This window comes from Cervus elaphus, chromosome 24 (genome assembly GCF_910594005.1).
Source record: "Cervus elaphus chromosome 24, mCerEla1.1, whole genome shotgun sequence".
NCBI lineage: Eukaryota > Metazoa > Chordata > Mammalia > Artiodactyla > Cervidae > Cervus > Cervus elaphus.
Genome location: NC_057838.1, coordinates 30,267,361 through 30,289,996, shown reverse-complemented (window position 1 = coordinate 30,289,996; position 22,636 = coordinate 30,267,361). Strand labels below are relative to the sequence as shown.

Below are 22,636 nucleotides of genomic sequence, written 5' to 3'. Positions count from 1 at the left end.
AGGCCCTCACTGCCATTCTTAGCTACCTCATCTGATGATCTCTTCACCTGTTCCATGTCAGTCTCCCCGCAATGGAACAGAAGCTGTGTGAGGGCAGGAAACTTCCTGGTCTTACTCAGTCAATGTCGTATCTTCAGCTCAGGGCTCCACCACTTCTAGTTCTCAGCTCAGTGTTTGCTGAATGCATGAATGAACAGGGAAAAGAGCATGAAACTCAGAGTCAAAAATTCCACTTGGGTCAAACCCAATGACGTGGAGGATGACACCACCATCTTGCTCCAACTGCTGACTCTTACCCTCAATCCTCTACAGTCACTATAGGAGGCAGTGTAATAAGTAAAAGGACACCATCTGGAGCTAAAATCCCTGAGTTTGAATTTCAACTCTGCCATTTGCTGGAGTGTGACCCTGCATGGAGCCCTTGACTGTCCCAAATCTCCATTTTCTCCCAGAGGTATAATTAGAATTATTAGGAAATAATTAGAATTATATCATGGTTATCTTGAAGATCAAGTAAGATAACAGCTTTGTCAGTCAAAGTGTCCCAGTGACATTTATCAGACCGAGACATTCTTGAAGGGGAAGGATTCTTTTATTTACATGGGTGTCCTCAGCACCTAGAACAAGGATTGGCTTAAGGCAGATGCCCCAAAACTACTTGATGGATGAATAAAGTTTCTTAAAAAAACCCAGCACTGCAAAGCAATGAACCTTGGGGAAGTCAGATCTCTCCACTGTTCCAACCTGGAAAAGATACCCTATTTTCAGATACCCCATTTTCCTCCAAACAGAAGCAAAAGGATCCTAGACATGGAGTGAGGCTTAAGATGTAATGGGTCTCATTTCCTCCATCTTCCAGAAGAATCCCAATTATAAGAGTCTCTCCAGGTGTCCAGACAAAACTGACTATAGATCCCCTGAAACCTTTAGCTTGAGAGTAGGATTTAAAAAGTCAGAGTCAGCATCTTCAGCTGGGGACAGAACAAACTCCAGAGGAGTAGGGAGCAGCTTTCTGCCCATGACAGTCTCTTTACTAGGAAAAAGAGAAAAAGACAAGGCCCGGGGCTTCACAGGTAAAGAATTCACCTGTCAGTGCAGGAGACATAAGAGATACGAGTTTGATTCCTGAGTTGGGAAGATCCCCTGGTGGAAGGCATGGCAACCCACTCCAGTATTCTTGCCTGGAGAATCCCAAGGACAAAGGAACCTGGCTTTGGTCTATAGGGTTGCAAAGAATCAGACACGACTGAAGCAACTTAGCAGGAAAAAAGACAAGGCCATCTAAGCGGTAGCTTTTGATTCTTACATTCTCAGAAAGAGCCACAGTATCTGCCTCCTTGATTGAAACTGGGGCCAAGGATAAAAAATAAGGAGAGGGGAAGAGGGTCTTATTTGGAGCTAATTGTTGTTAAAGCTCATAAAAGTCAAACTATTCCATGAAATGATAATTTTTCAAGATGGGGCAAGGAGTGTGGCTGGGAAGAGAGTGGGAAATGACTTCACTGGGCAGGCTTCTGCCTATTTTGCAAAGGATAAAGCTTGCCTTTGTTGTTCTTCTGGCTTCTGTTCCAGTAGCTCTGAAGTATAAAGGCTTCTGGCAGAACATCCCAGTTTCAACACCATTGTTCCTAGGCTTTGCTACTGAAAGGGCTATTCACATGGAAACCTCTCCCAGGCCAGACTTCCTTTGGCTACCACTTACTTACACCCTGGCTTAATCATGCAGCCCACCTAGGAAGTTTGGACAAACCAGACCAGGGATGGCACTTGGCCGTCTCTCCTAGTCCCACCTTGCCAACTCACTGCTGATTAAAAGCCAGAGCCAACCTCCATTCATTCCACCGACATGTTCTGAGCATTGCTTGCGTACTAGGTGTTGGAGCTACTGGTAGGGGCAAGGGAGACAAACATTAATGATAGCAGAAATCCACGAAAGAAGAAAAAGATCATTCTTCTTGTTGGAAAAGAGGAGTCATAAATAGAAAGCCCTTTCCAGAATGTGAAAAGTGAGCCACAATTAGGGATTATGGGATCCCAAAATCAGATTTGGGATCACTGAAGATGATGATGTGTTAAGGTCCAATTAGCAGGCTTCCCTACTGGCTCAGTGGTAAAGAATTTGCCTGCCAATGCAGAAGATACAGGTTCCATCCCTGATTCAGGAAGATCCCACATGCCAATGAGCAACTAAGCCCATAAGCCACAACTATTGATAGAGCCTGTGCTCTGGAGTCCGGGAGCTGCAACTACAGAACTCCAAGTGCCCTAGAGTCCGTGCTCCCCAACAAGAGAAGCCACCACAGACAGCAGCCCCTGCTCACCACAACTAGAGAAAACCCCACATGGCAATGAAGACCCAGCACAGCCAAAAGAAAAAAAAAAGAAAAAGAAAAGAACCAATGGAAGGTGTCTTTAAGGAAAGCACCTCCAGTAAGAGAAAAACTCCTCCATAGTGACCTGCAGCTCCCCATTCCCTTCACATCAGGCCATACCATGTATCTGAAGCCACTCTGCATTCTCCTTACAACCCAGGTTTTAGTCCGCTTGAGCCCTGGTTTCCAGCAGAGGGTGACAGGAAGTCACCTCATGACAGAGTATTCTGTCTGTGAAAAAAGGTGAATAAGGGACTGTGTTTAATCCTCTGTCTAGGCTAGGATAATGCCTTTAGGAACCCCGGTCTGTGGAACTGGCTTAATAGATGTGGGTTTATAGGCAGACAGTGTGGCAGTGAGTCCTAGTAGGTTTTGACTTATCAGACTTGTGAGATGTTGCAAGAGACTTCATCCCAAGGATATGAGAACTCTTGCTTGTCCAGACCTGCATGATCCAATTAATCTGAAAAAAAAATTAATTTCTTAGTTTCTGGCTTGTTATCCTGAGCACCTTCCACCCAGGTGAAATCTCACCCTCCCTCTCCCTGGTTAAAGCCTCACTGAAAAGTCCAGCTTTGAACCACTGACCCTCTCTGATCCCATTCCCTCATCTCTTAAATGGGAGTGATCATCGTCAACATCATCATGTTGTAACAACACTTGTGATGATTATGAGATTGTAATGGGAAAATAGGACTCCAGGAGTGAAGATGTACATGTTGGCATTTATAAAATCAGGACAGAGTTCTCTCTCTCCCTGAATCGGGACGATTTACGCGAAAGCAAGTTATAAAAGGCAGGCGAATACTTTACAAACATTAATTTTAAAGAAATCACCACTCACTGGAATCTTACCTCCTCTCCGGTGATTGGAAAACTTGCCCAGGTTTGGGAAAAGCTAACCAGCTGAGTTAAGCTGCCGCCTACACCCACCTGCCCGCCCCCGCTGCCCTCGCACCCCCCAGACGACAAGGCAGAACGGGTGGGCAGGGGAACACGGCTCAGCATTTATTTTTGGACCCACCTCACTAAAAATACCCCAAGCCTCCCTGTTTGATCACTCTCCCTTTTGACCTGAATGGATCGCGGGGCCCCGGCGGCCCGCCCCACCCTCGACCCGTTGTCCTTTAAAGGAGAAGGGCGTGGGGACGGATTCCTGCCGCTCAGGGACAGATGTGCGCCACCCGGACAGGCAGGGGCCGCGGCCCCACTGACGTCAGGGAGGCGCTCACTCGGCCGCAGCCTCCCGGCCAGGCCCGAACACCCGAAGGGTGGGGGGGGGGGACCCGCGCGCTGGGATTGGCTGGCCAAGTGCGGGCGCCCGCGCCGATTGGCTGGCGAGGTTTTAGAGGGAGTCCCGCTCTCCAATTAAAGGGCCCCGCCGCACCCGGCTGCGCACAGAGCTCCCCCTGGGCCCGCGATCTTAGCCATTCAAGCGCAGCTGTGCCCGCTGCACGCCCTCGCGCCTAAGCCTGAGCAGCCAGGCGCTGTCTGTCCACCCCAGAAGAGGATGGCAAAGGTGGCCAAGGACCTCAACCCGAGAGTTCAGAAGGTGAGCTGAGATCTGTCTGTACTTAGGCAGACTCCTTCTTTTCCCATTTCCCTCTCCTGTTTGAAGAGGCTTTCCTAGATGTATGGAGAAGAAAATTCACTAAATTCCAAGACTTTATAGAAACTAGAATCGTTGGGAATACAGGTTTGAGCTAACAGGCACATACCCCAAATGCTACTCTTAAAAGCCTTTGTGTAAAGTATTTTTGCAAAGGATCTTAGTTCTTTGATGATGCCAATTAAAATTTAAATAAGGTAAAACTTTTCTCTTAAATGTTAACCCTGTGCTTTTGGAGGAGTGGGGAAGGAACCCTACCCTCCTCCTCCACTGGTTGAGGTGAAGGTGGGAAGGGGAATATTTACCCACAAGGAATCTACCCCTTTGCTCTCATCCCAACATTTTCTGTTTTTCACACACACACACACAAAGAAACCAGTTTCTTTAGTTGATGGTGTTGGCAATGGCGACAGTTCCAGTACACGGGAACTAATTTCTGTCTCCTGGGTCTTCACTTTTCCCTTTCAAGAAGGGCTGGCTGGGAGCCCAGAAGGTCACGGGTGAGTGACTGCCCGAGGGGCCTGCAGCTGTGCCCTTAGCTCCAATCCCCAATGGTTACTTACCTGCACACAGTGTGTGTGGGGGGGAGGGGGTGGGGGGTGGGTGGGGTAGACACAGGCTAGGGGCTAAGAGGACCTGTGAACTGGAAGGAAGCCCAGAGACAGCCTAGACCAGTGAAGAAACTGAGTCTCAGGGTCACAGAGAGTTGGTCCTGGGAGGCAGTGGAGCCTATGGAAAAGCCTTAGGCATGGAAAACCCAGCTGTGCCACTTTCTAGCTGCACCACAACGACCAACCACGACCATCACCTTTCTGAGCCTCAGTTTCCTTGTCTCCCATAGAGGGATGTTAGGCCCCGCCTCCCTCACAGCAGCAGTAATAGCTATGGTACCCCATAGTGCTATCTCCCAAAGTAGTTATTTTTAAACTTAAACTCTGATTTCAGGGAAAATCAGAGTTTTGGTCTTTCAAGGCAAAGTTCCCTGTAAATATCTGTTATTACCTGGGCAAGGCAGGATAGAATGAGAAGGAGAAGGAAAATGAAAAACTATGTCAGAATCAAAATGCAAGTCAGCCCCTTAGAGGTGCAGGATTCACGCATCTGATTTACGACTGTACCACTGCAAGGCTGACCTGCCCCAGACTCCCACACAGAGTCCATCGGACCTTCTGAATGTGTACACCAGGGCAGACTTCATCCAGAGAGCATCTCTCTGGAATGTTCCTGCCCCCCCAACCCCCACCCCTGCTTCGCAGTTGCCAGACTGTTTGCAGAATTCAGTCATCTCTCCTCTTGAATTCTCACAACATGTTAGACCTTGATAAACTACTTGTCCTGTTAATTTCTACCTACTAGTGAGTCAGGCACGCACTGCTATTACTTTTCTACCCATCTTTCTAAATTCCTTGAGGAACAAACCTTTCTTACTCATCTCTGTTCCAATGCAGCCTGCCACGCACAGCATGACTCAATAAACTGAGTGAACCAGCTAAGACCATAGTGTTCACGGACAGTACAGTTTGTGTGTTACTGTTTTCTAACTTGTGGCAGCTCCAACATATTTGTGTGTCTGAACTGCCTCCCCAGATTCAGCCAAAGTAAAAGAGTTAAGAGCAAAAAGGGCAGTGTCTCACCGTCCAGCGGCACATCAGATGATTCAGGGTGGTTTTATTACAAGCTGATGGACAGTTAATGTGTGAAGGGAGACAGGAGACACGGAACCTCTCTCCTCAGCACAGCCCAGGTCGCCACTCAGAGGAAGCCTTGTTTGTATTTTCCTTTGCATGGGAGAGTGTGATTATCCGGATTAGAGGTGGAACACAGTCTCCTACTTGTCACCCGCTAGTGCCAACTTCCTTGCCCTGCAAAGGGTTTATTTTCCATTTAGATCCAATTACAGGCTTAGTGAAAGAATGTGGTGGGTATAGATGAAAGGGCGGATATTTTTTTACCCCTTGGGACTGTGACAGTCAGGAGGAGGATCACCACATGGGTGATGAACCCAGGTCCTCCACTCAGAAAGCTGAAGGAAGGGAAGGGAATGGGGGCGGGGGAATCTCTCCTTGCTGAGGTGTATATCGGCGGTTAAATGTTGGGTTGTATCAACAGCGTGCTGCAGAGCTTTTATGGCATATTTACTTTTTAAATCTGCAACAGTGGTGGGTTTGCTAACATTTGGCTTCAGGAGGCATAATCACACTTAGGCATTTTGAAGCAATTTCATAGACTCTTAGAGCTGCAAGGGACCAATTTACAAAATGAGAAATGGTTTCAAATGGCCTCCATGAGGACTCCGCTGCCCAGCACCCAAAGGGAGGGGGACCACAGGGAATCCCTAGAACTGGAAAGTCAGAAAACAGTCTTTGAGAGAGAACATTAAAATCCCCAAATTGGGGCAGCCTTTGAGATCATCTCCCCAATTCCAGGCAGACAGAGAGACTGGCCGTGGGTCCCATCCTTAGTTCATGTCAGGGTATAGAAACAGTTCCTTCCCTCCTCCCATCTGCGCTGAGCCAAATGCTCCCATTGGCTACTCTTGAGCCCTGGTTTGTTTTTCGACTGGGAAAAAGGTTTCCTAGCATGGAGATCTTGTTCCCTGAGAATCAGGAACTAGCCAACATTCCCTGGTAACAAAAAGCCTGGAAGATCAAATGCCATTTCTCTTGGTGGAATCAACCACCACTGTGGGTGTGTTCTTCTCTGGTTTATTAAGTCATCAGTATTCTTGTAACCAGATTGGGGTTCAAATCCCAGCTCCACCACTTACTAGCTATGTGCTCCTGTGCAAGCTGATTAACTTCTGAGTCTGTGCCCTCATCTGAAAACTGAGGAGACACTGAAAGCATCTCCCTCCATAAATGAGCTGATGTATACAAAGGGCTCAGCAAGGTAGGTGCAAGTGGACTTGGCCATTGTTATTGTCAGTGGTGGTGGTTGTATTTCAGTGAGCGTGTGATTGCTGAAAGGAGTCTTTTGGTGAATAAAGGACACACTTTTCTTCTTCAGATGACTGGCCCATCTGAAGAGCAACTAATTTTCATTCAGCTGAACGAAAGCCAGCGGCCTTGATAACCTAGAACAATGACCGATGACCTTGTTTTCATTCTAGCCCAACACATACAAAATCTGCTTACACAACAGAGATCATTGGTCAGTGAGCATTTCACTCTGGAGTCCTGGAATAGTTAGGCCTGGAAGGAGACATGGAGCTCTTCTCACTTTATAGATATAGAAACTGAGACCCAGAGCAGCCAGCTCCCTTCTCTGAGACTGCTAAGAAGGTGGGCTGGGGCCCAGTAGTCTCTGCAAGAATACAGGCTCTTGGCTGCCAAAGAACCATTTGCAGGAATTTAGAAAGGACTAGAACAAAGAGATCTGAGAGCATGTTCACTGCTGCCTGTGTGCCTGCCAGTGGACCGGCTCCAGAGGGTTCTATTTCTCACCCCTCAGCACAATGTCCGAGGAGCATGAAAGGATGGTTCGTCCAAGTGCATTGCCAGGATCAGCTGGGCGTCTCCCTCCACCCTTCTCCACATCACGTCCCTCTTGGCTTTCCTGTCCTCCAGCTTCGCCCTCCCCGCTGTACTCAGCCCTTCCTGCTTTCACCTCCAGTTCCTGCCGTGTGCAAAACTGCTGGCACGCCGCCTGGGTGAGCCGATCCAATGTCAACACGGCTCCTCGAGAATTGTCCTTGGCTCCCTCCATCTTAGAAATATATTAAGCTGTCATTTAAAGACTTTAATAGCCAAATCATTGGAGACATGCCCATAGGTGTATAAGCAACTTGGCCCAAAGAGAGCCATATTAAAAAAGAAAGAAAGAAAGAAACTATCCAAGTCCTTAAAGTTCTCCCCAGACAGATGGCTGAAGCCATTACTTGTACACTGAAGATGCTTGTCATGTCGCACAGACGTATTCAAATATGTGGGGTTAGGGTTGACAATTGACTTGCACCAATACATCTGCCCCCTGAGGTGGTGAGGGGCAGGGAAAGGTATCTCACAGATCAGCTCTAGGCTTTATTCTAGCCATCTCAGCTCCAAGACCTTCCCAGGGCCCAGGGCTGACTAACAGTTCTATAAGCAGGACATGGAGTGACTTTGGCATTCCCCTCTGAAGATCCCACACTTTGATCGCCTCTCCATGTTAACTGGCCAGAGGTGACGAGGGAGAAAAAGAATGAGCTGGATTCAGCGAAGGATGGGGACCAGGAGAAGGGGCAGATGTGCAGATTCACAGGGGCATCTTTCTTTCCCTCCCCTGCCCTGGCCACTTCTGGGGAGGGTTGGATCAGGAGCAGAGAAGTCAGGGAATAGTTCCTCTTGTAACCCACCCTCTAGGTGGGCTCCAACAGAGAGTTGCCATTTGACTTTTCAAGGGAGAATCTTTCAACTTGCACATTCAAAATAGTGTATTTATAATAAAGTGGAAATTGGTCCTGAAAACATAGACCTTAGTAGTTCTTATCTCCCCCATGTTCATCCAACACCACTGAAGTATGTATGATAAGCAGAATTTTCTGGCAGGGAGCCAAGTTGTCACAGTAACTGCAAGCATTTACTGGTGACTTTGGACAGGTCGCTTTTCCTCAGAAGGGGCCGACTTTGAATGACGGCTGGAAACTTCATTCCTCCTGCCATCCACTGACCTTTTCTGGACCCCAGACTGTCTCCTAAATAACAAATGATTATGGGAAAACAGGACACAAACGCCATTCCATTGAGAGCAGAACTGGGGAAGAGCTTTTTGAGACCTCCATGAGGAAGAGACAGCTGCTGCTCTCTAAGTGCCTTCATTTGGAAATAGCCCCCTCCTCCCTTTCATTTGCTGATTAGGAAGAAGATTAGGCTGGCAGCTGCTGCTATGATCTCACCAGGTGCAGGGCCACCAACCACCTCTATAGGAGACCCTCGAGGTGGTATCATTTCCTTCACTTCGCGTGCAACTTGCAGTCCTGAACCCATTCCTGGAGCTCTGCTGTTCAGCCTCTAAGTCATGTTCGATTCCTTGTGACCCCATGAACTGCAGCATGCCAGGCTTCCCTGTCCTTCACTATCTCCCTGAGTTTGCTCAGACTCATGCCCATTGAGTCAGTGATGCCATCCAACCATCTCATCCTCGGTTGCCCCCTTCTCCTCTTGCCCTCAGTTTTTCCCGGCATTAGTGTCTTTTCCAGTGAGTCAACTCTTTGCATCAGGTGGCCTAAGTATTGGAGCTTCAGCATCAGTCCTTCCAATGAATATTCAAGGTTGATTTCTTTTAGAATTGACTAGTTTGACCTTGTTGTTGTCCAAGGGACTCTCAAGCATCTTCTCCAGCACCACACTTCGAAAGTGTCAGTTCTTTGGCGCTCAGCCTTTTTATAATCCAACTCTCACATCCATACATGACTACTGAAAAAAATGATAGCTTTGACTGTACGGACCTTTGTCAGCAAAGTGACGTCTCTGCTTTTTAATACACTGTCTAGGTTTGTCATAGCTATTCTTCCAAGAAGCAAGCATCTTTAAATCTCAGAGCTTAGAGTGTATCAATGGCCCAGATCTGCAGAAGCTTCAGAAATGCCTTCTATAAAGCTTTTCAAGAAACAGTGAAATAAGAAGTCTGGTCTCCTGTGTGGACCTAGGCTATTTTAGTGGCCTAAACTTGTATTTGGTATCTAGGCCTAAATATTGATGTGGAAGTTCAACTGGACTTTCACAAAAACAGAAATAATAGTACAATCACAGAGCTTTATAAAACCCCTAAATCAACCCTTTGTTCCCCATCTGCTCTTCTATATGAGAAGTGTTTACATGTTTTCTCAGGTTGTGCTGGTCTTACTTTCGTCATCCATTTGGACTCTTGTCCCCCAAGGATCTGCACGAAGATTCACCTGTTCTCTGTTAGGATGGACAAGTTTGGGGAAAGGCAAGGGAAAGGAAAAGAGAGAGACCTCTTTTGAGGACACTCAGGATGCCTGATGTTTTCTCTCAGTTGTTTCATTTAGTCTTTAGGACTACATTGCAAACATAATGATGTCCTTTTTACACATGAGTCAATGAAGACTGGGGGTTTCAATGACTCGCCTAGGATCATATAGTGACAGATTAAGAACTCACACCCATTCCTCTCTGACTCTAAAACTGAAGCTCTTTCCACTGCAGGAAGATACCAGAAGGCTTTTGTCAGAAGCAGAAGTCTGGTGGAGAAGGACTAGGATTACTACTACAGGCTTCACACACAGATGAAGGTCAGCCCACTGTTGATGGTGATTCAGGGACAGCCCAGCATTTGCTAAAGGTTACCAGGCATCTGTACCTCTCTGATATTTCTTGGCCACAACCAGGTGTATGCTGTCATCCACACCAAGTCAAAGCAATTTCCCAGGTAGAAAAGAAAGACTTCCTAGATCTGTCCCTTCCTGGTTTTCTCGAAGTCTGCTAGAACTGTTTAGAGAGGAGGCTGGTAGAGAGACAATCTAAGGGATCATATAATAGTATCCAGAAATGACTGAAGAAGCAAGGACACTTGACCAAAAAAAAAAAAAATCCTAGAGATCCAAGCTCCAGAGCTTCCAGGAAATTCTATCCTGGGGATAAGCTTGGCCTCTGGAATGTGTATTCTCTCCATGCCTGGTCAGCCTGACTCACGGTCTACCCAATAACACAGGAATCAGGACCAAGCAAAACACAGCCCGAGCCCCCACCAGGACATGCTTTAAAAGGAAATAAGATTGCTGAGGGAGAAGAAACCAAAGGCTCTATTTGGCAAGTCACTCTTTTTGTAGGACAAAGTTGGCGCCAGGGTCCAGCCCATGGCAGTTGTTTCAAATCCATATGCTATGTGTATGTATTGATTTTTTTCCCCTCCTCCTATTTTAAAATATGGGTTCCTTTGTAAAATAAATCTTTGGAGAAAATGCAAAGGAATCATTAGATAAAAGAGCTGAGAAGAATCTACTGATCTGCTTGGTCAGTCCCTTCAGGTGGCAGAGGAGACATGGGGGCAAAATGTTATATCCAAAATGTACATGTGACATAGCAGAGAGGCACTGACTCACAGCATCTTTAAAGAATGAAGAAAAGGGTATCTTCTCCGTTTCATCACTTCCATGCCCAGGGTCCCCTGACTTCATGTCACCCTCATACCCTCAAAGCTCAGAAGGTCAGGTGAACATTTTGGCTGTGTGTGTAGCTTTGGCCACACAGTTTAAAGGCCATTTCGAGAAGTGGTTAAACATGCAACCTTTGCAAGCATGGAGATCTAGATGTGATGTGTAGTTCTGCCTTTTCATAGGTCTGCAACCAAGTTGCCTACTCCTCTCTGGACCTCTAGTTCCTCATCTGAGAAAGAGAGTTAATAACAGTTCTATATTTAAGCAATAGTCTAGTGAGAAAGCATGTAAAGCACCTGGATGCATAGTATGTTCTCAAAATAACAGCTCCTCCTGCTGCTATGGCTATCCTCATCGGCCCCAGCACAGAAATTCTATAGGAAGTTAAGTGCTAGAACGTGGAAGACCAAGTTCATCTTACTGACGTCACAGGTGGCTTCTAAGATATCAGATTGCAGGACCTTCTCTTTGTAGCTAAACTTAGACCTGGCCATAAATAGACCCGGGTCACAGCATCTGCAAAAATCAGGACAATGGCAACAATGTGCCCTGGGTGTCCAGTTGCTACACTTCTAAAAAGTAGTCCTCCTCTTTGGAGACCATTCGTTGGTCCCAGCTAGGTGATTTTACCCAGGCACTTAGCCATGCCAAGCCTCGGATGTCTTGCTTTTTAAAACAGCATAATAGTCACCATTTCTTGATTTAGCAGATATTTATTTAATACCTGTTACATGCCAGGCACTCTGCTGAGCGCTCAATACAAGACAATGAATAAGAAAGTTCTGGTCCCTGCCTTGCAGACTGGAGTCCAGTGGAATGTGCTTCACATGAAAGTAAGAGAAGAGGGAAAATCCTCTGGAAAAGGGCATGGTAACCCACTCCAGTATTCTTGCCTGGAGAATCCCCATGGACAGAGGAGCCTGGTGGGCTGCAGTCCACGGGCTCACAAAGAATCAGACACGACTGAAGCAGCTTAGCACACATGAGAGAGAAGAGCCAAATAATGTCAGTGCTCTATTCCTCTGTTTTCCTTGACCTCCTCCATCTCACAGACACACAGAGACACACAGACACACCACTCTTTTTCTCCTCCGTTACTGTCTGCCCTCAGATTTGAGCATTGCACACATCTGAGCCACTCCCAACCCCAGTCATCTCTACAGTATCACTGTGATGTAAGTATGACAGTTCTGCTCCCAGTTGTTGCATTTTAACAGGGCATTGAGTGAAGAGAAGTCTGGGAAAGGCAATGACAAGTAAACAGTGGCCCCTTCAGCCCTGTTGCACACCCATGGTGGTAGACCAGTTGTCTGTGCTCAGCCCATGTCCTCAGAGGCAGCTCAGCACCCCGTGATGTCCTTCATGATGCTGGTGTCAGGGGCACCAAAGGGCAGGAACGCAGGGTGAGAGCTCTTGGCTGACTGATGCCCCATAAGAAACCTGCCTTAGGAAGGTAGCGGCTATTTGGGCTGTGTGACTAAGAGGCATTTCCACGTACTGATTCACGGCTGACCACCAAGGTGACTGACCCAGCTAGTCCTCTGGCTAGAAGAGTTGGAGGGAAAGTGGAGCCCAGCCCCGCCCTCGTCCTGGAGGAGAGCCACCCACCTGCCGAGGGACCCCCCACTTTGTGCTCCCTGCCCCCACTTTGGCCCTGTGGCCACCAGTGTCCTTGTTAAGGGGTCTGGCTCTGATGGAGGGAGGGGTCAGCATTTGCGGCTTATTTTAGAGAAAGTGTGGGAGGGAGATTTTGTTTTTACTCATTAGTATCAACAGACAGAGGAGAGATTTTTTTTTAAACAGCGATCTGTGGATAGAATTGAGGGTATCAAGGAACAGAAATGAAGGAAAATAGTGCATCCTTATATACCTAACCTCTAACTGAAATGAAACATTTCTTTTCATTATAAATGAAAACAAAAGCCCTGGCAGTTTAGCACCCCCTGTGCCTTTTTTTTTAAAAAGCAAATAAAGCTATTGAATGTGACATTTAAGTTAGAAAAAGATAACTGGCCATAGGCCCTGTGTCCTTCATACCGACGGAAATCTGATATTTTCATATCCTATTACAGCCAAGAGAGATGCCAGGCATACCGCTCATACTCATCCTTGTTCTGAAATAACAGAAATTAAATCCATGACTGGCCTTGTTAATTAATTTAACAAAGGCATGTATGTTACTAAATTACAGATTAATTTTTACACATTGATATTATTTCAGTAGTATTCATTTTCTTTGTAATCATACATATTTTCATTTGTGCTTTTAGAACATGGTTCTGAGAAGGGACACTTTCATGTCAGACAAAAGGACACAAACAGATTAAGACTTCTGTCCAAAAAAAGCTGTAACAATATTCTACATACACACAAATATTCACATGCATGCATATGTATACACACATGCACATGTACAACCATAGTGGGTTGAGTTCTGAGGCTCTTGGATAGAGTAGACAAACTGAGTTCAAATCCCAGCTCTGTCACCTGCTTCCTATTTGGGGTAAATCCTATTACCTCTGAGCCTCAGTTTTTTCATCTATAAAATGGGCCTAAAATTTGTCCTCATGACAATAACCTATTAAGTTCTTAACACAGCATTTGACAGCTCATGAATGTGTGTTACACATGAGTTATCATCACTATTGAAAGACCCAGTGAAAGTGAAATGTGCAAACATTATTCTGGTGAAACTCATCACCTCCCTCTGATTTGGCCAACTTTAAGAATTCATTCTGTGCAAACACATATTCCATATAATTATTATAAGTCAGGGGCTGAGCTGGGAAGCAGAGAAGTAAAAAGGAAAGAAATCCCTGAAGCTGATAGTTTGAGAGATGGAACAGCCAGCCTGGCTACCAGAGAATCAAAGCCTTGATCAGAGGTTCAAATGAGAGAGTGAGGGAGATCAGAGAGGAAGTACTTAACCCGACCTGGGGAGGTCAGGGAACGCTCACCAAGGAGGCGACATCTGAGCTGAATGTTGAAAGACAAGGATGAATGAATATTATGCTTGGGTCACAGGCCAGTGTTATGAGTTCCAAGTCTTGACATGCATATTCTCCGTTTTACTTGACTTCTAAGTTGGGAAATATCATCCATCTTCAACTACAGAGAGACATACTCCTACATATCCATCCATCCATCAGGCACGTCTTGTAACTTTCTCATCCGAGAGCTTGTCCCTCTCACCTGTCAACCAACACCCTTGGGATGATAGGATAGCACAGCCTGCCAAGCTGGCATGCTTGAGACTCCCAAGCTCAGCAGAGGGGTTACAGCAAGCTCACCCCGATTCAGTTTGAATTTTTACAGGAAGATGTAGATTTGTGTTGTGATCAAAGGGAAAAAAAATTAACTGAGGATATGCAACATATATGGAAAGAAAGGAACACACAGACACACACACACACATACACACACCCTTTGTGAAATCAAGCATGCTCTGCCTGTGAGCAGAATGTGAAAACACAATTGTGAGGACCACAGGATGGTGTGTGCACCCCAAGTTTTATCCACCTTCCAATTCTGAAGTCATTCAGTTAGTAATTAGAGGAAAAGAAATTCCACAGAGAATTCCTTGATAAGCTGTGAGAAGGAAAGTCAGGAAACTTGAGTAAGAATGATCCCTTGCATCAGAACAATTCCTTCAGGTTTCTGACTTGGTCTGAGACTGTGGGAACCCTTCCTGCCATGATTCTGAGCAGGTAACTCAGCACAATGAAAACCACATGGTTTGTATATCGAAATGCCACTGGAATAATTGTCAGTTGATTTGTGTCAGTTGCAGATGGTATGTTAAACAGGGTGGGGGTGGGGATGACAGATGATTCCCTGCCAGTTATCTGGAAAATGAAATTATGGGGACCATCCCTGGGTTTGCAAGGATCTGACAACTAGGTGAAGTTTGATGGAAAAGCTGTGTTTCCTCAAGTCTGTCCTCTTTCACAGCCTACAGGCGCACACAGCCCATTGGGAGAACACACTCTGTAGCAAGATCCACACTAATTAGAAGGGCTGTTGCCACCCGCCCTGTGCCTTCCCTTGAACCCTACTAGGTCTCACAGCAGGTAGGAAGTCACCTGAGAAACTGATTCTCTGACCTCAATCTTGACCAATATGTAGGACTTGGACAGTGAACCAGACATTAGAAAAAAGTGGCCATTGCATCCCTGAACTAAGGAACTAAGGAAACAGAACCAGTGGGTGAGAGGGAGGTTAGGTTCAGAGAGAGATTTTTTAGCTCACAATAAGAAAGAGCTGTCTAATAATTAAAGGAATTCAAAAGGCTTGATCTTTTGACAAGGTCTCAGTGCATACAAGTGGTTCTCACAGCATCTGGCCACCTGGTCCATCTCCCATTTAAGGTTGTGGATGGGGTACTTGGACAAAATCGTTTTTAAGTCTTTCTGAATCTGAAATGCTAAGACACCCTGAGTTCTAATCCTAGCTCTTCTACTAACGAGCGCTTTCCTGGCCATTTAACTCCTATCCCATGACATCTTTCTTGTGTCTACATCCTCCATCCGTGAGCTCCTTGAGAGCAGGGACCAGGCCTTATTTCTCTTTTGTGTCACCCCGGAAAGCCAGGCATACAGGAAGGGCTCAAAAATTTTAATGGACTGAGAAGGAAATGAGATGGAATCAGGATACAGGAGAGAGAAGGAGAGGCATCAAAAGAAGCATGAGCAAGTGGGTTTTCCTTCCTGGCAGAGACAAGGAATCCTGAGGGGTAGAAAGGGAGATGGAGAGGAGCAGAGCAGAGGACACGGAGAGAGATGGAATAGAGTAGGCTAGACCATCAACCTCTTCCAGAGCCCCATACACACTGCTTAATCTACAACCTTCTGATTCATGGACCACAGTCAGAACTGGCAAGATGGGAATAGGGCCAGAAGAGTGGGAGGAAGACTCCTAGAGAGTATTTAGGAAGGATCCTGAGATGAAAAGGAGCTGAAAGTGAGGGGGGGGTCAGAAAGGCACCCTTCCAGAGCAGCCTGAATTTTCCATGTCTGGTGCCGAATTGTATCATCCTCCTTCAAACTCATCTACACAAGGGTGGACCCCAGGGTGGCGGATGAGCCAAGCCTTGATTTGCTTCCTCCCTTCAGACGACTAACACAGACCTCCATCTGAACCTGAAGCAGGCCCCCTGTTTCTGGCGGGAAGCCTCTTGAGAACAAACTCCCATGATTTCCCTGGTCCGGGGAGACAGGTTGGCTGGGATCTCTAAACAACAGCAGCCACATCTCAGAAGGGTTGGCCCTCCTGAGAGATAAGATGCAGCAGGACGACTGAAAACTGGCTGAAATTTAGTCCAAACCACTCATAGCTCACACTGATATCTACTTAAAGTTTCTAGTCCTTGATGAATATTTATACCAAAATAGGGCCAGTGGAAAAGTTCCATCTGTGTGGATTTTTAAGAGTTTTGCCTTCCCTCAGCCACGTTGACCAAACTCAGGAAAGTGGTGGAATCAATGCCAAGTACATGCTCTTTGAAGTGCAAGAATAATTCTGAAAAGGCCCTGGACCCATCATATTTCTTCTTATCCTGCAGACTCAGAGTTGGCACTCCCTTCTTTAAAAATGCATAATATCAACACCTCTCAGTGCTCTATAACTTTAGCCAGTCTTTGACACCCTGCTGACTATGACTGCTTTTTTGAAAGAGCGGATAAGCCTATTCAAAGTTCTGCTGGGTAAGATTGTTTTGTTGGTTGACATTTTGCCCATCTTTTGAAAATCTGAATGGCCCAGCTCATCACTTTAATTCTCCTTTTTACTTTGCTAGTAGAGAAATGGCCCCAGATTCTTCTTCTCAGTTTTTAGTCATTCCATGCCCCTCAGAACCAAAACACCAGAAACTTGAACCAGTTATGCTCTTGGTATGAGGAGCAAAAATAGAAGCCTTGCTGTTATACTTGGCATGTGACCTGCACTTAAACCACACGTGGGCTATGTGTCAGGCATTGGGCTACATGGGTTTTTTCCCTCGTCTTTGCATAAATCCCATTTTACAGATGAGTAAACTAAGGTTCAGAGGGATTAAGTAAATAGCCACTGTGACAAAGCTAATGTGATGAATGGGAATTAAATGTAGACAGTTCAGTCCTCAGCAACCGCCTTCCCTCTAAACCATTTCTCATCTATACCAAGCATGTTTATAGGGTTCCACAATGATGGGCCATGAACTTGGTCACAAGATGAATAAAGTAGGTACCCAGACATGCATTAACAGTGTCAAACCACATTAGTCAGAATTTGTCTTCGTTTTCACCTTTTGTCTCCGTTGCTTCACCTTTTGAATTGGAGAAAGTCTCCACCTGGTGCTAACAGGGCTTTAGTACCTGCATCACTTGCCCAGTGTCGCTTTGAATGGATGGAAAGCAGTCCTCAGGTTCAGAGCTTTAAAACAAGAGTATTAGCTAGAATTTAATGGTGTTGTTTCATATCTATTGTATTTTTATCATTACCTCTTATTTTTTCAAAACAAGCACCTTTTTAATGAAATACAGTTGATTTATAATGTATTAGTTTTGGGTGTACAGTGGTTCAGTTATACGCACGTACACATATGTGTGTGTGTATATGTGTATGTGTGTGTGTATGTATACATATATATACTTTTCAGATTCTTTTCCATTATACGGTATTACCAGATATTTAATTTAGTTCCTTGTGCTATCAGTAGGTACTTATTGTTTATCTCTTTTATATACAGTAGTGTACATGTGTTATTTCCAAACTCCTAATTTATCCCTCCCTGCCTTTGTTAACCAGAAGTTTGTTTTCTATGTCTGTGGCTCTACAGTTTTTCTAAATTGTAAGGAAAAAGGGTTTTTCAAGAAATATGTTTTTAAAAAGTGATTTGTTTAAAGAAAAATTAAAAGTAAATAACCACAGAGATGGTATACTGAGGATAGGATTCAGGAAAGAGGAACGTAGGGCTTCATAAACGTCTAACACTTGATAATCCCTGGTCTCTACAGGACTTTACAATTTTCAACATCTGTTATATAAATGACCCCCACTGGATTCTTACCACAACCCCATGAAGCTGGTAGGGATTATGATCCATTTCAAACATGAGCCATGTAAAATATCAAGGTTCAGAGAGCAGAAGCTGCTCACCATGGTCACACAGACACTGAAAAGGCACCCTGGGCTCAGGTTCAAGTCCAAGGTCCATGGTGCCTCCCCCAGTGTTCCGCCAGCACATCATGTCAGGGCAGGAGGGAAGACAGCGATACTCCAAGGCAAGTAATCAAGGCCGAAAATGCCAGAGAACGTCTGTGGAACTTGATGAGTCCCTTGACTGGCCTGAGTTGTGTAAGTTCCCAGGGATGGTATACATTCTGTTTCATGGACAAGCCTACAGTTGCTCCATTCTAGTTTTGTTAGAGATGCCTGACTTTCTCTTGCTAGTGACTCACTTTTTAGACAGTTCCCAAACTGGTTCTCCTGTCAGGAGACCATGTCCAACTTTCTGGGGTACACTAAGGAAGGGATGACACAAACTATAAAGGAGGAAAAGCCAGCTTCTGCCCAGGAAGAAGAACATTTCTTCCAGCAGTTGACCAGGGTTCAGACTGCAGGGCCAGGTGACTGGATGGGCAGGGAGTCCATAAGTGTGGGACAACCGGTGGGGTTGGATGACCAAGGGGGTGAGTTGGCATTTCCATCAGTCCATCCAGGAAGAGCTTGCAGGAGCTGAACACACTCCTGAGGATGATGCTGTGAGCCAGAGGGAAGGGTTTGAGCTGATTGATGCATAAGACAGAAGCATCCTGAGACCCAAAGGGAGACCAGAGCCCAGCATTAGAACCTAGGAAAGGGGAGGGCAGTGAGTGAGGGACATGCACAAGGGCTGGCCAGGCAGGTGGGGTGATCAGGGGAGGCTAGAATTCTGGGGACAACAGGAAACCAAGGTCAGTCTTTCTTCTTCCAACTCAAATTACAGAGATCAGCTTCAGGTGGAAGATCACTATTATGTGTTCGCTTTTAATGCGCCAAAAAGCACTATGCTGTGCTTAGTCACTCAGTCATGTCCAGCTCTTTATGACCCCACGGACTGTAGCCCGCCAGGCTCCTTAGTCCATGGCGATTCTCCAGGCAAGTATACTGGAATGGGTTGTCATGCCCTCCTCCAGGGGATCTTCCCAACCCATGGATGGGACTCAGGTCTCCCACATTGCAGGCAGAGTCTTTACCATCTGAACCACCAGGGAAGTCCAAGAATTCTGGAGTGGGGAGCCTATCCCTTCTCCAGGGAATCTTCCTGACCTAGGAATTGAACCAGGGTCTCCTGCATTGCCGGCAGGTTCTTTACCAGCTGAGCCACCTGGAAAGCACCAAAAAGCAGTGCTCAAAGGCAAAAGTGAAATTGTTGTAGAGGAAGCTATTGATCCCCATGTTTACAGAGGCAGTACTAGGTGCAAGGCCCCACCTTAGGCGCTGGTGATGGAGCAAAGAACCAGACACCCAGGGACCTTGCCCCCAGACAACTGACAACCCAGCAGGAAAAAAATGACATCAGAGTGTATATAATCATGGTATACCATCATTAAATAACTATAAGCACAATGGATACAGCAAAGAAGTGCAAGATGCAGGCTTTTCTAAGACCCTAAATACCTGCAGGACGAGTAGAAGTTTGTTAGGTGGAGGGAGGAGAGAAGGAAGATGGTCCAAGCAGAGGGAAGTGCCTGTGGGCTGGCTTAGAGGTATAGGGGAATTTGGCATCTTTTCTAGGGCATACAGTTAAATGAGTAATTCTAAGTTTACTCCAGCGATAATTTGCTGGCAGGACACTTGGCTTCTGTATCTCTAATTCTACATTTTCATTCTGTTCCTTGAGCTCCAAAGGTGGGACCTGGAAAGTGAATGACATCTGCTAGTTTCTGTTTCATAAACATGAAAAACTTGGCCTACCTCCTCTTTAAGGTGTTTTTCCTTTCTCAAAATCTGTGATTTTCTTGTGTCCAGTTTTCTTAAATGCTGCATTCAACTCTAGAGTATGGACAACTAGTGCATTATGCAGGGTTGGAAAATCAAGGAAAGGATGAAATATTTGAAAGTGTATTGAGGGTTAGTTTTAGAAACATATGATAGCAATAAAGAGAGAAGAGGGAAGTCGTTTATAAGAAGGATCTTGTTTTAAACCAAGAAAATGTCCTGTGAAAGACACCACCCTAACACACAAGTGGTTTTTTTTCCATCAAGGCCCCGGTGTTGGCTGAAGGAAACATTTGTGTCTCAATGGTTCCCTTGTCCTATACATTAACCATGAGATTCCCAGCAGGTATCACTTATATAAGTAAAGACTTCAGACTTTTAATAACAGGGCTATACCTTTACACCACACATTTCCTTTCAAGATATTAAGATTCAGATAGGCAAGATAAAAAAATTCTTCAATTTGAGTTGCTAGGTGCCCCCCCACCACACTCACACATTTCCAAAATGAACTCCAATAAAAGTGTATTATCCTTGAAAAACTCAGTGATGCTGACATTTCAGGATTCAGATGCACACAATCACACACCCCAGACTACATCCTTATAGAAGGCTGTTCTTATTTATTTATTTTTGGCTGCCCAAGCAGCATGAGCGAAGTTAGTTCCCCCACCAGGGATCAAACCCATGCCCCCTGCACTGGAAGCATGGAGGCTTAACCCACTGGACTGCCAGGGAAGTCCCAGGAGCTGTTCTTAAGATACCAGGCCTCTAAAATGAGGAGAATTTTAGCAAAACTGAGGAGCGATAATAAGTAAACATTGCCAGCCTCAAGCTTACAGTTTTATACTTGAGACAGAGTCTTTTAAGGGTCCAAACCTAAGAACCATGTAGCCAATGAGATCTTCACTTCCAAGTGTAACCTCAGGACACCAGGCTTGTTCTCATTTAGAAGAAGGGAGATGATGGGGGGTAAATACTCCATGCAGGGACTTCATTTTCTTTGACTCCCTGAGCTACTTGGTAAACCTCTAGATAAGATTCCCAGGAGGACTGGATAACTCCTGGCTCTGAGCAAGACTGGTGGCTTTACTGCCATCTCCCCCAAAGCAGGCAGGGCCTTTCCAAGAAGGAAAAAAGACAACTGCAAAGGGAAAAAAAAAAAAAAACAACACTTGTTGGAGCTTCTGGAAACACTTATTTGGAAAAGAAATGCCAGGTCAGCTCCTGCCCTGTGGAAACCTCTTTCACAGTGGATGAATTGGTGCCCATGTTCTGGGAACCTGAGTGTCTCAGAAGATCCATAAAAGTCTGGGGGTGGCAGAGCAGGAAGGCAGGAGGAACCCCTCCCCCCCACACTGACTGATTAAGCAGGCGAGCGAGCCGCTCAGATGATGGGCAGGCTTTTCTAAAAATGGGCAATCCTCAAAAACAGGAGAGAAGGGCTGTGCCCCGAGGGCTGGCTTGACCTCTGTGTCTTGCGGTGCGCTCTTCACGGTCTCCCGGGCAGGGTCTGCGGCTGGTGCAAAGCAAGCCGGTGTCAAAGGGAAATAAGAATTCAGTCCAAAACAAACACCTCTCACTTGAGTCCAGCTGGGTGCCTCATACTGGGTTGGCCAAAAAGTTCGTTCAGCTTTTTCCATAAGATGCTACAGATGGAAAAACCCAAACGAACTTGTTGGCCGACCTAATACAGAGATTTGTGGACCTGCTTTGGATACCACATCAGCTATCAACAAGAAGTTGGCCGCCCAAGAGGCTGGTTTGCTTTCCTCCCGGGTCGTCGTCATTGTCTCTCTGCCAACGGAATGTTAAACAAGGGAGTCAGAATCCTGGGTGGGGGCTGACAATGCCCTAGGTTTTCCGTAACCATCAAGTAGATCCAGCTACCCAGCCATCGGTGGTTCAATTTAGGAGATGGGACTTTTTGCCCCAGTCAGTACTCCTCTTTCTCAAAATGACCCCCAGCCCCAGCTCCTTTGAAAGGTAAAAGATACTCTGCAAGTATTTCGAGCTGCCCCCTTACCAGGGCTCTGGCAGTGACAGCTGGGAGAGGAGCCCGGCCACGCCAGTTGCTTCATAGCATTGCTGCAGCCATTCTGTCCAAACGGCCCTCCTGTCAGGCCCTTCCATGAGCAGGCAACCCTTGAGGGGAAAAGTCCTGATTTCAGTCTCGTGGCCTCTCAGCTTCTTTTTTGATGAAAGTGCTAAAAAATACAAAAGAGTCAATGTAGGGAAAAGGCAGACAGAAAGAAGGAAAAGAAAACCGGGGTAGATGATCGGCCATCGTGGCTGCCCCAGCACTCGATGCCCACCCAGTGCTGCCAAGTGATGATGTGGGGCAGGCAGACACTACACACAGACTCGGCCGAGCAGGCAGATACCAGGCACCCACGATGGCGGTGTGTGTGTGTGCGTGCTCAGTCGCTCAGCTGTGTCCGACTCTGCCACCCCATGGATTGTAGCCTGCCAGACTCCTCTGTCGGAATTTTCCAGGCAAGGATACTGGAGTAGGTTGCCATTTCCTTCTCTACCATGATGGCAATAAGACATTTTTAATCAGGGGAAAGCTCCAGGATGCAGCCAGTTGAGCATGGGGTC

At 46.1% G+C, this 22,636-nt stretch overlaps 1 protein-coding gene across 1 annotated transcript in view; it reads left to right on the top strand.

Annotated features, from left to right (window-relative positions):
* Positions 1 to 3,757: 3,757 nt before the first annotated feature.
* Positions 3,758 to 22,636, top strand: part of LMCD1 (LIM and cysteine rich domains 1) — a 56,953-nt gene continuing 38,074 nt past the window's right edge. Inside the window, exon 1 of the mRNA XM_043886270.1 lies at positions 3,758 to 3,924. Within this exon, the coding sequence (XP_043742205.1) occupies positions 3,883 to 3,924 (42 nt within the window). The 5' untranslated portion in view covers positions 3,758 to 3,882. The remainder of the gene's footprint in view (positions 3,925 to 22,636) is intronic.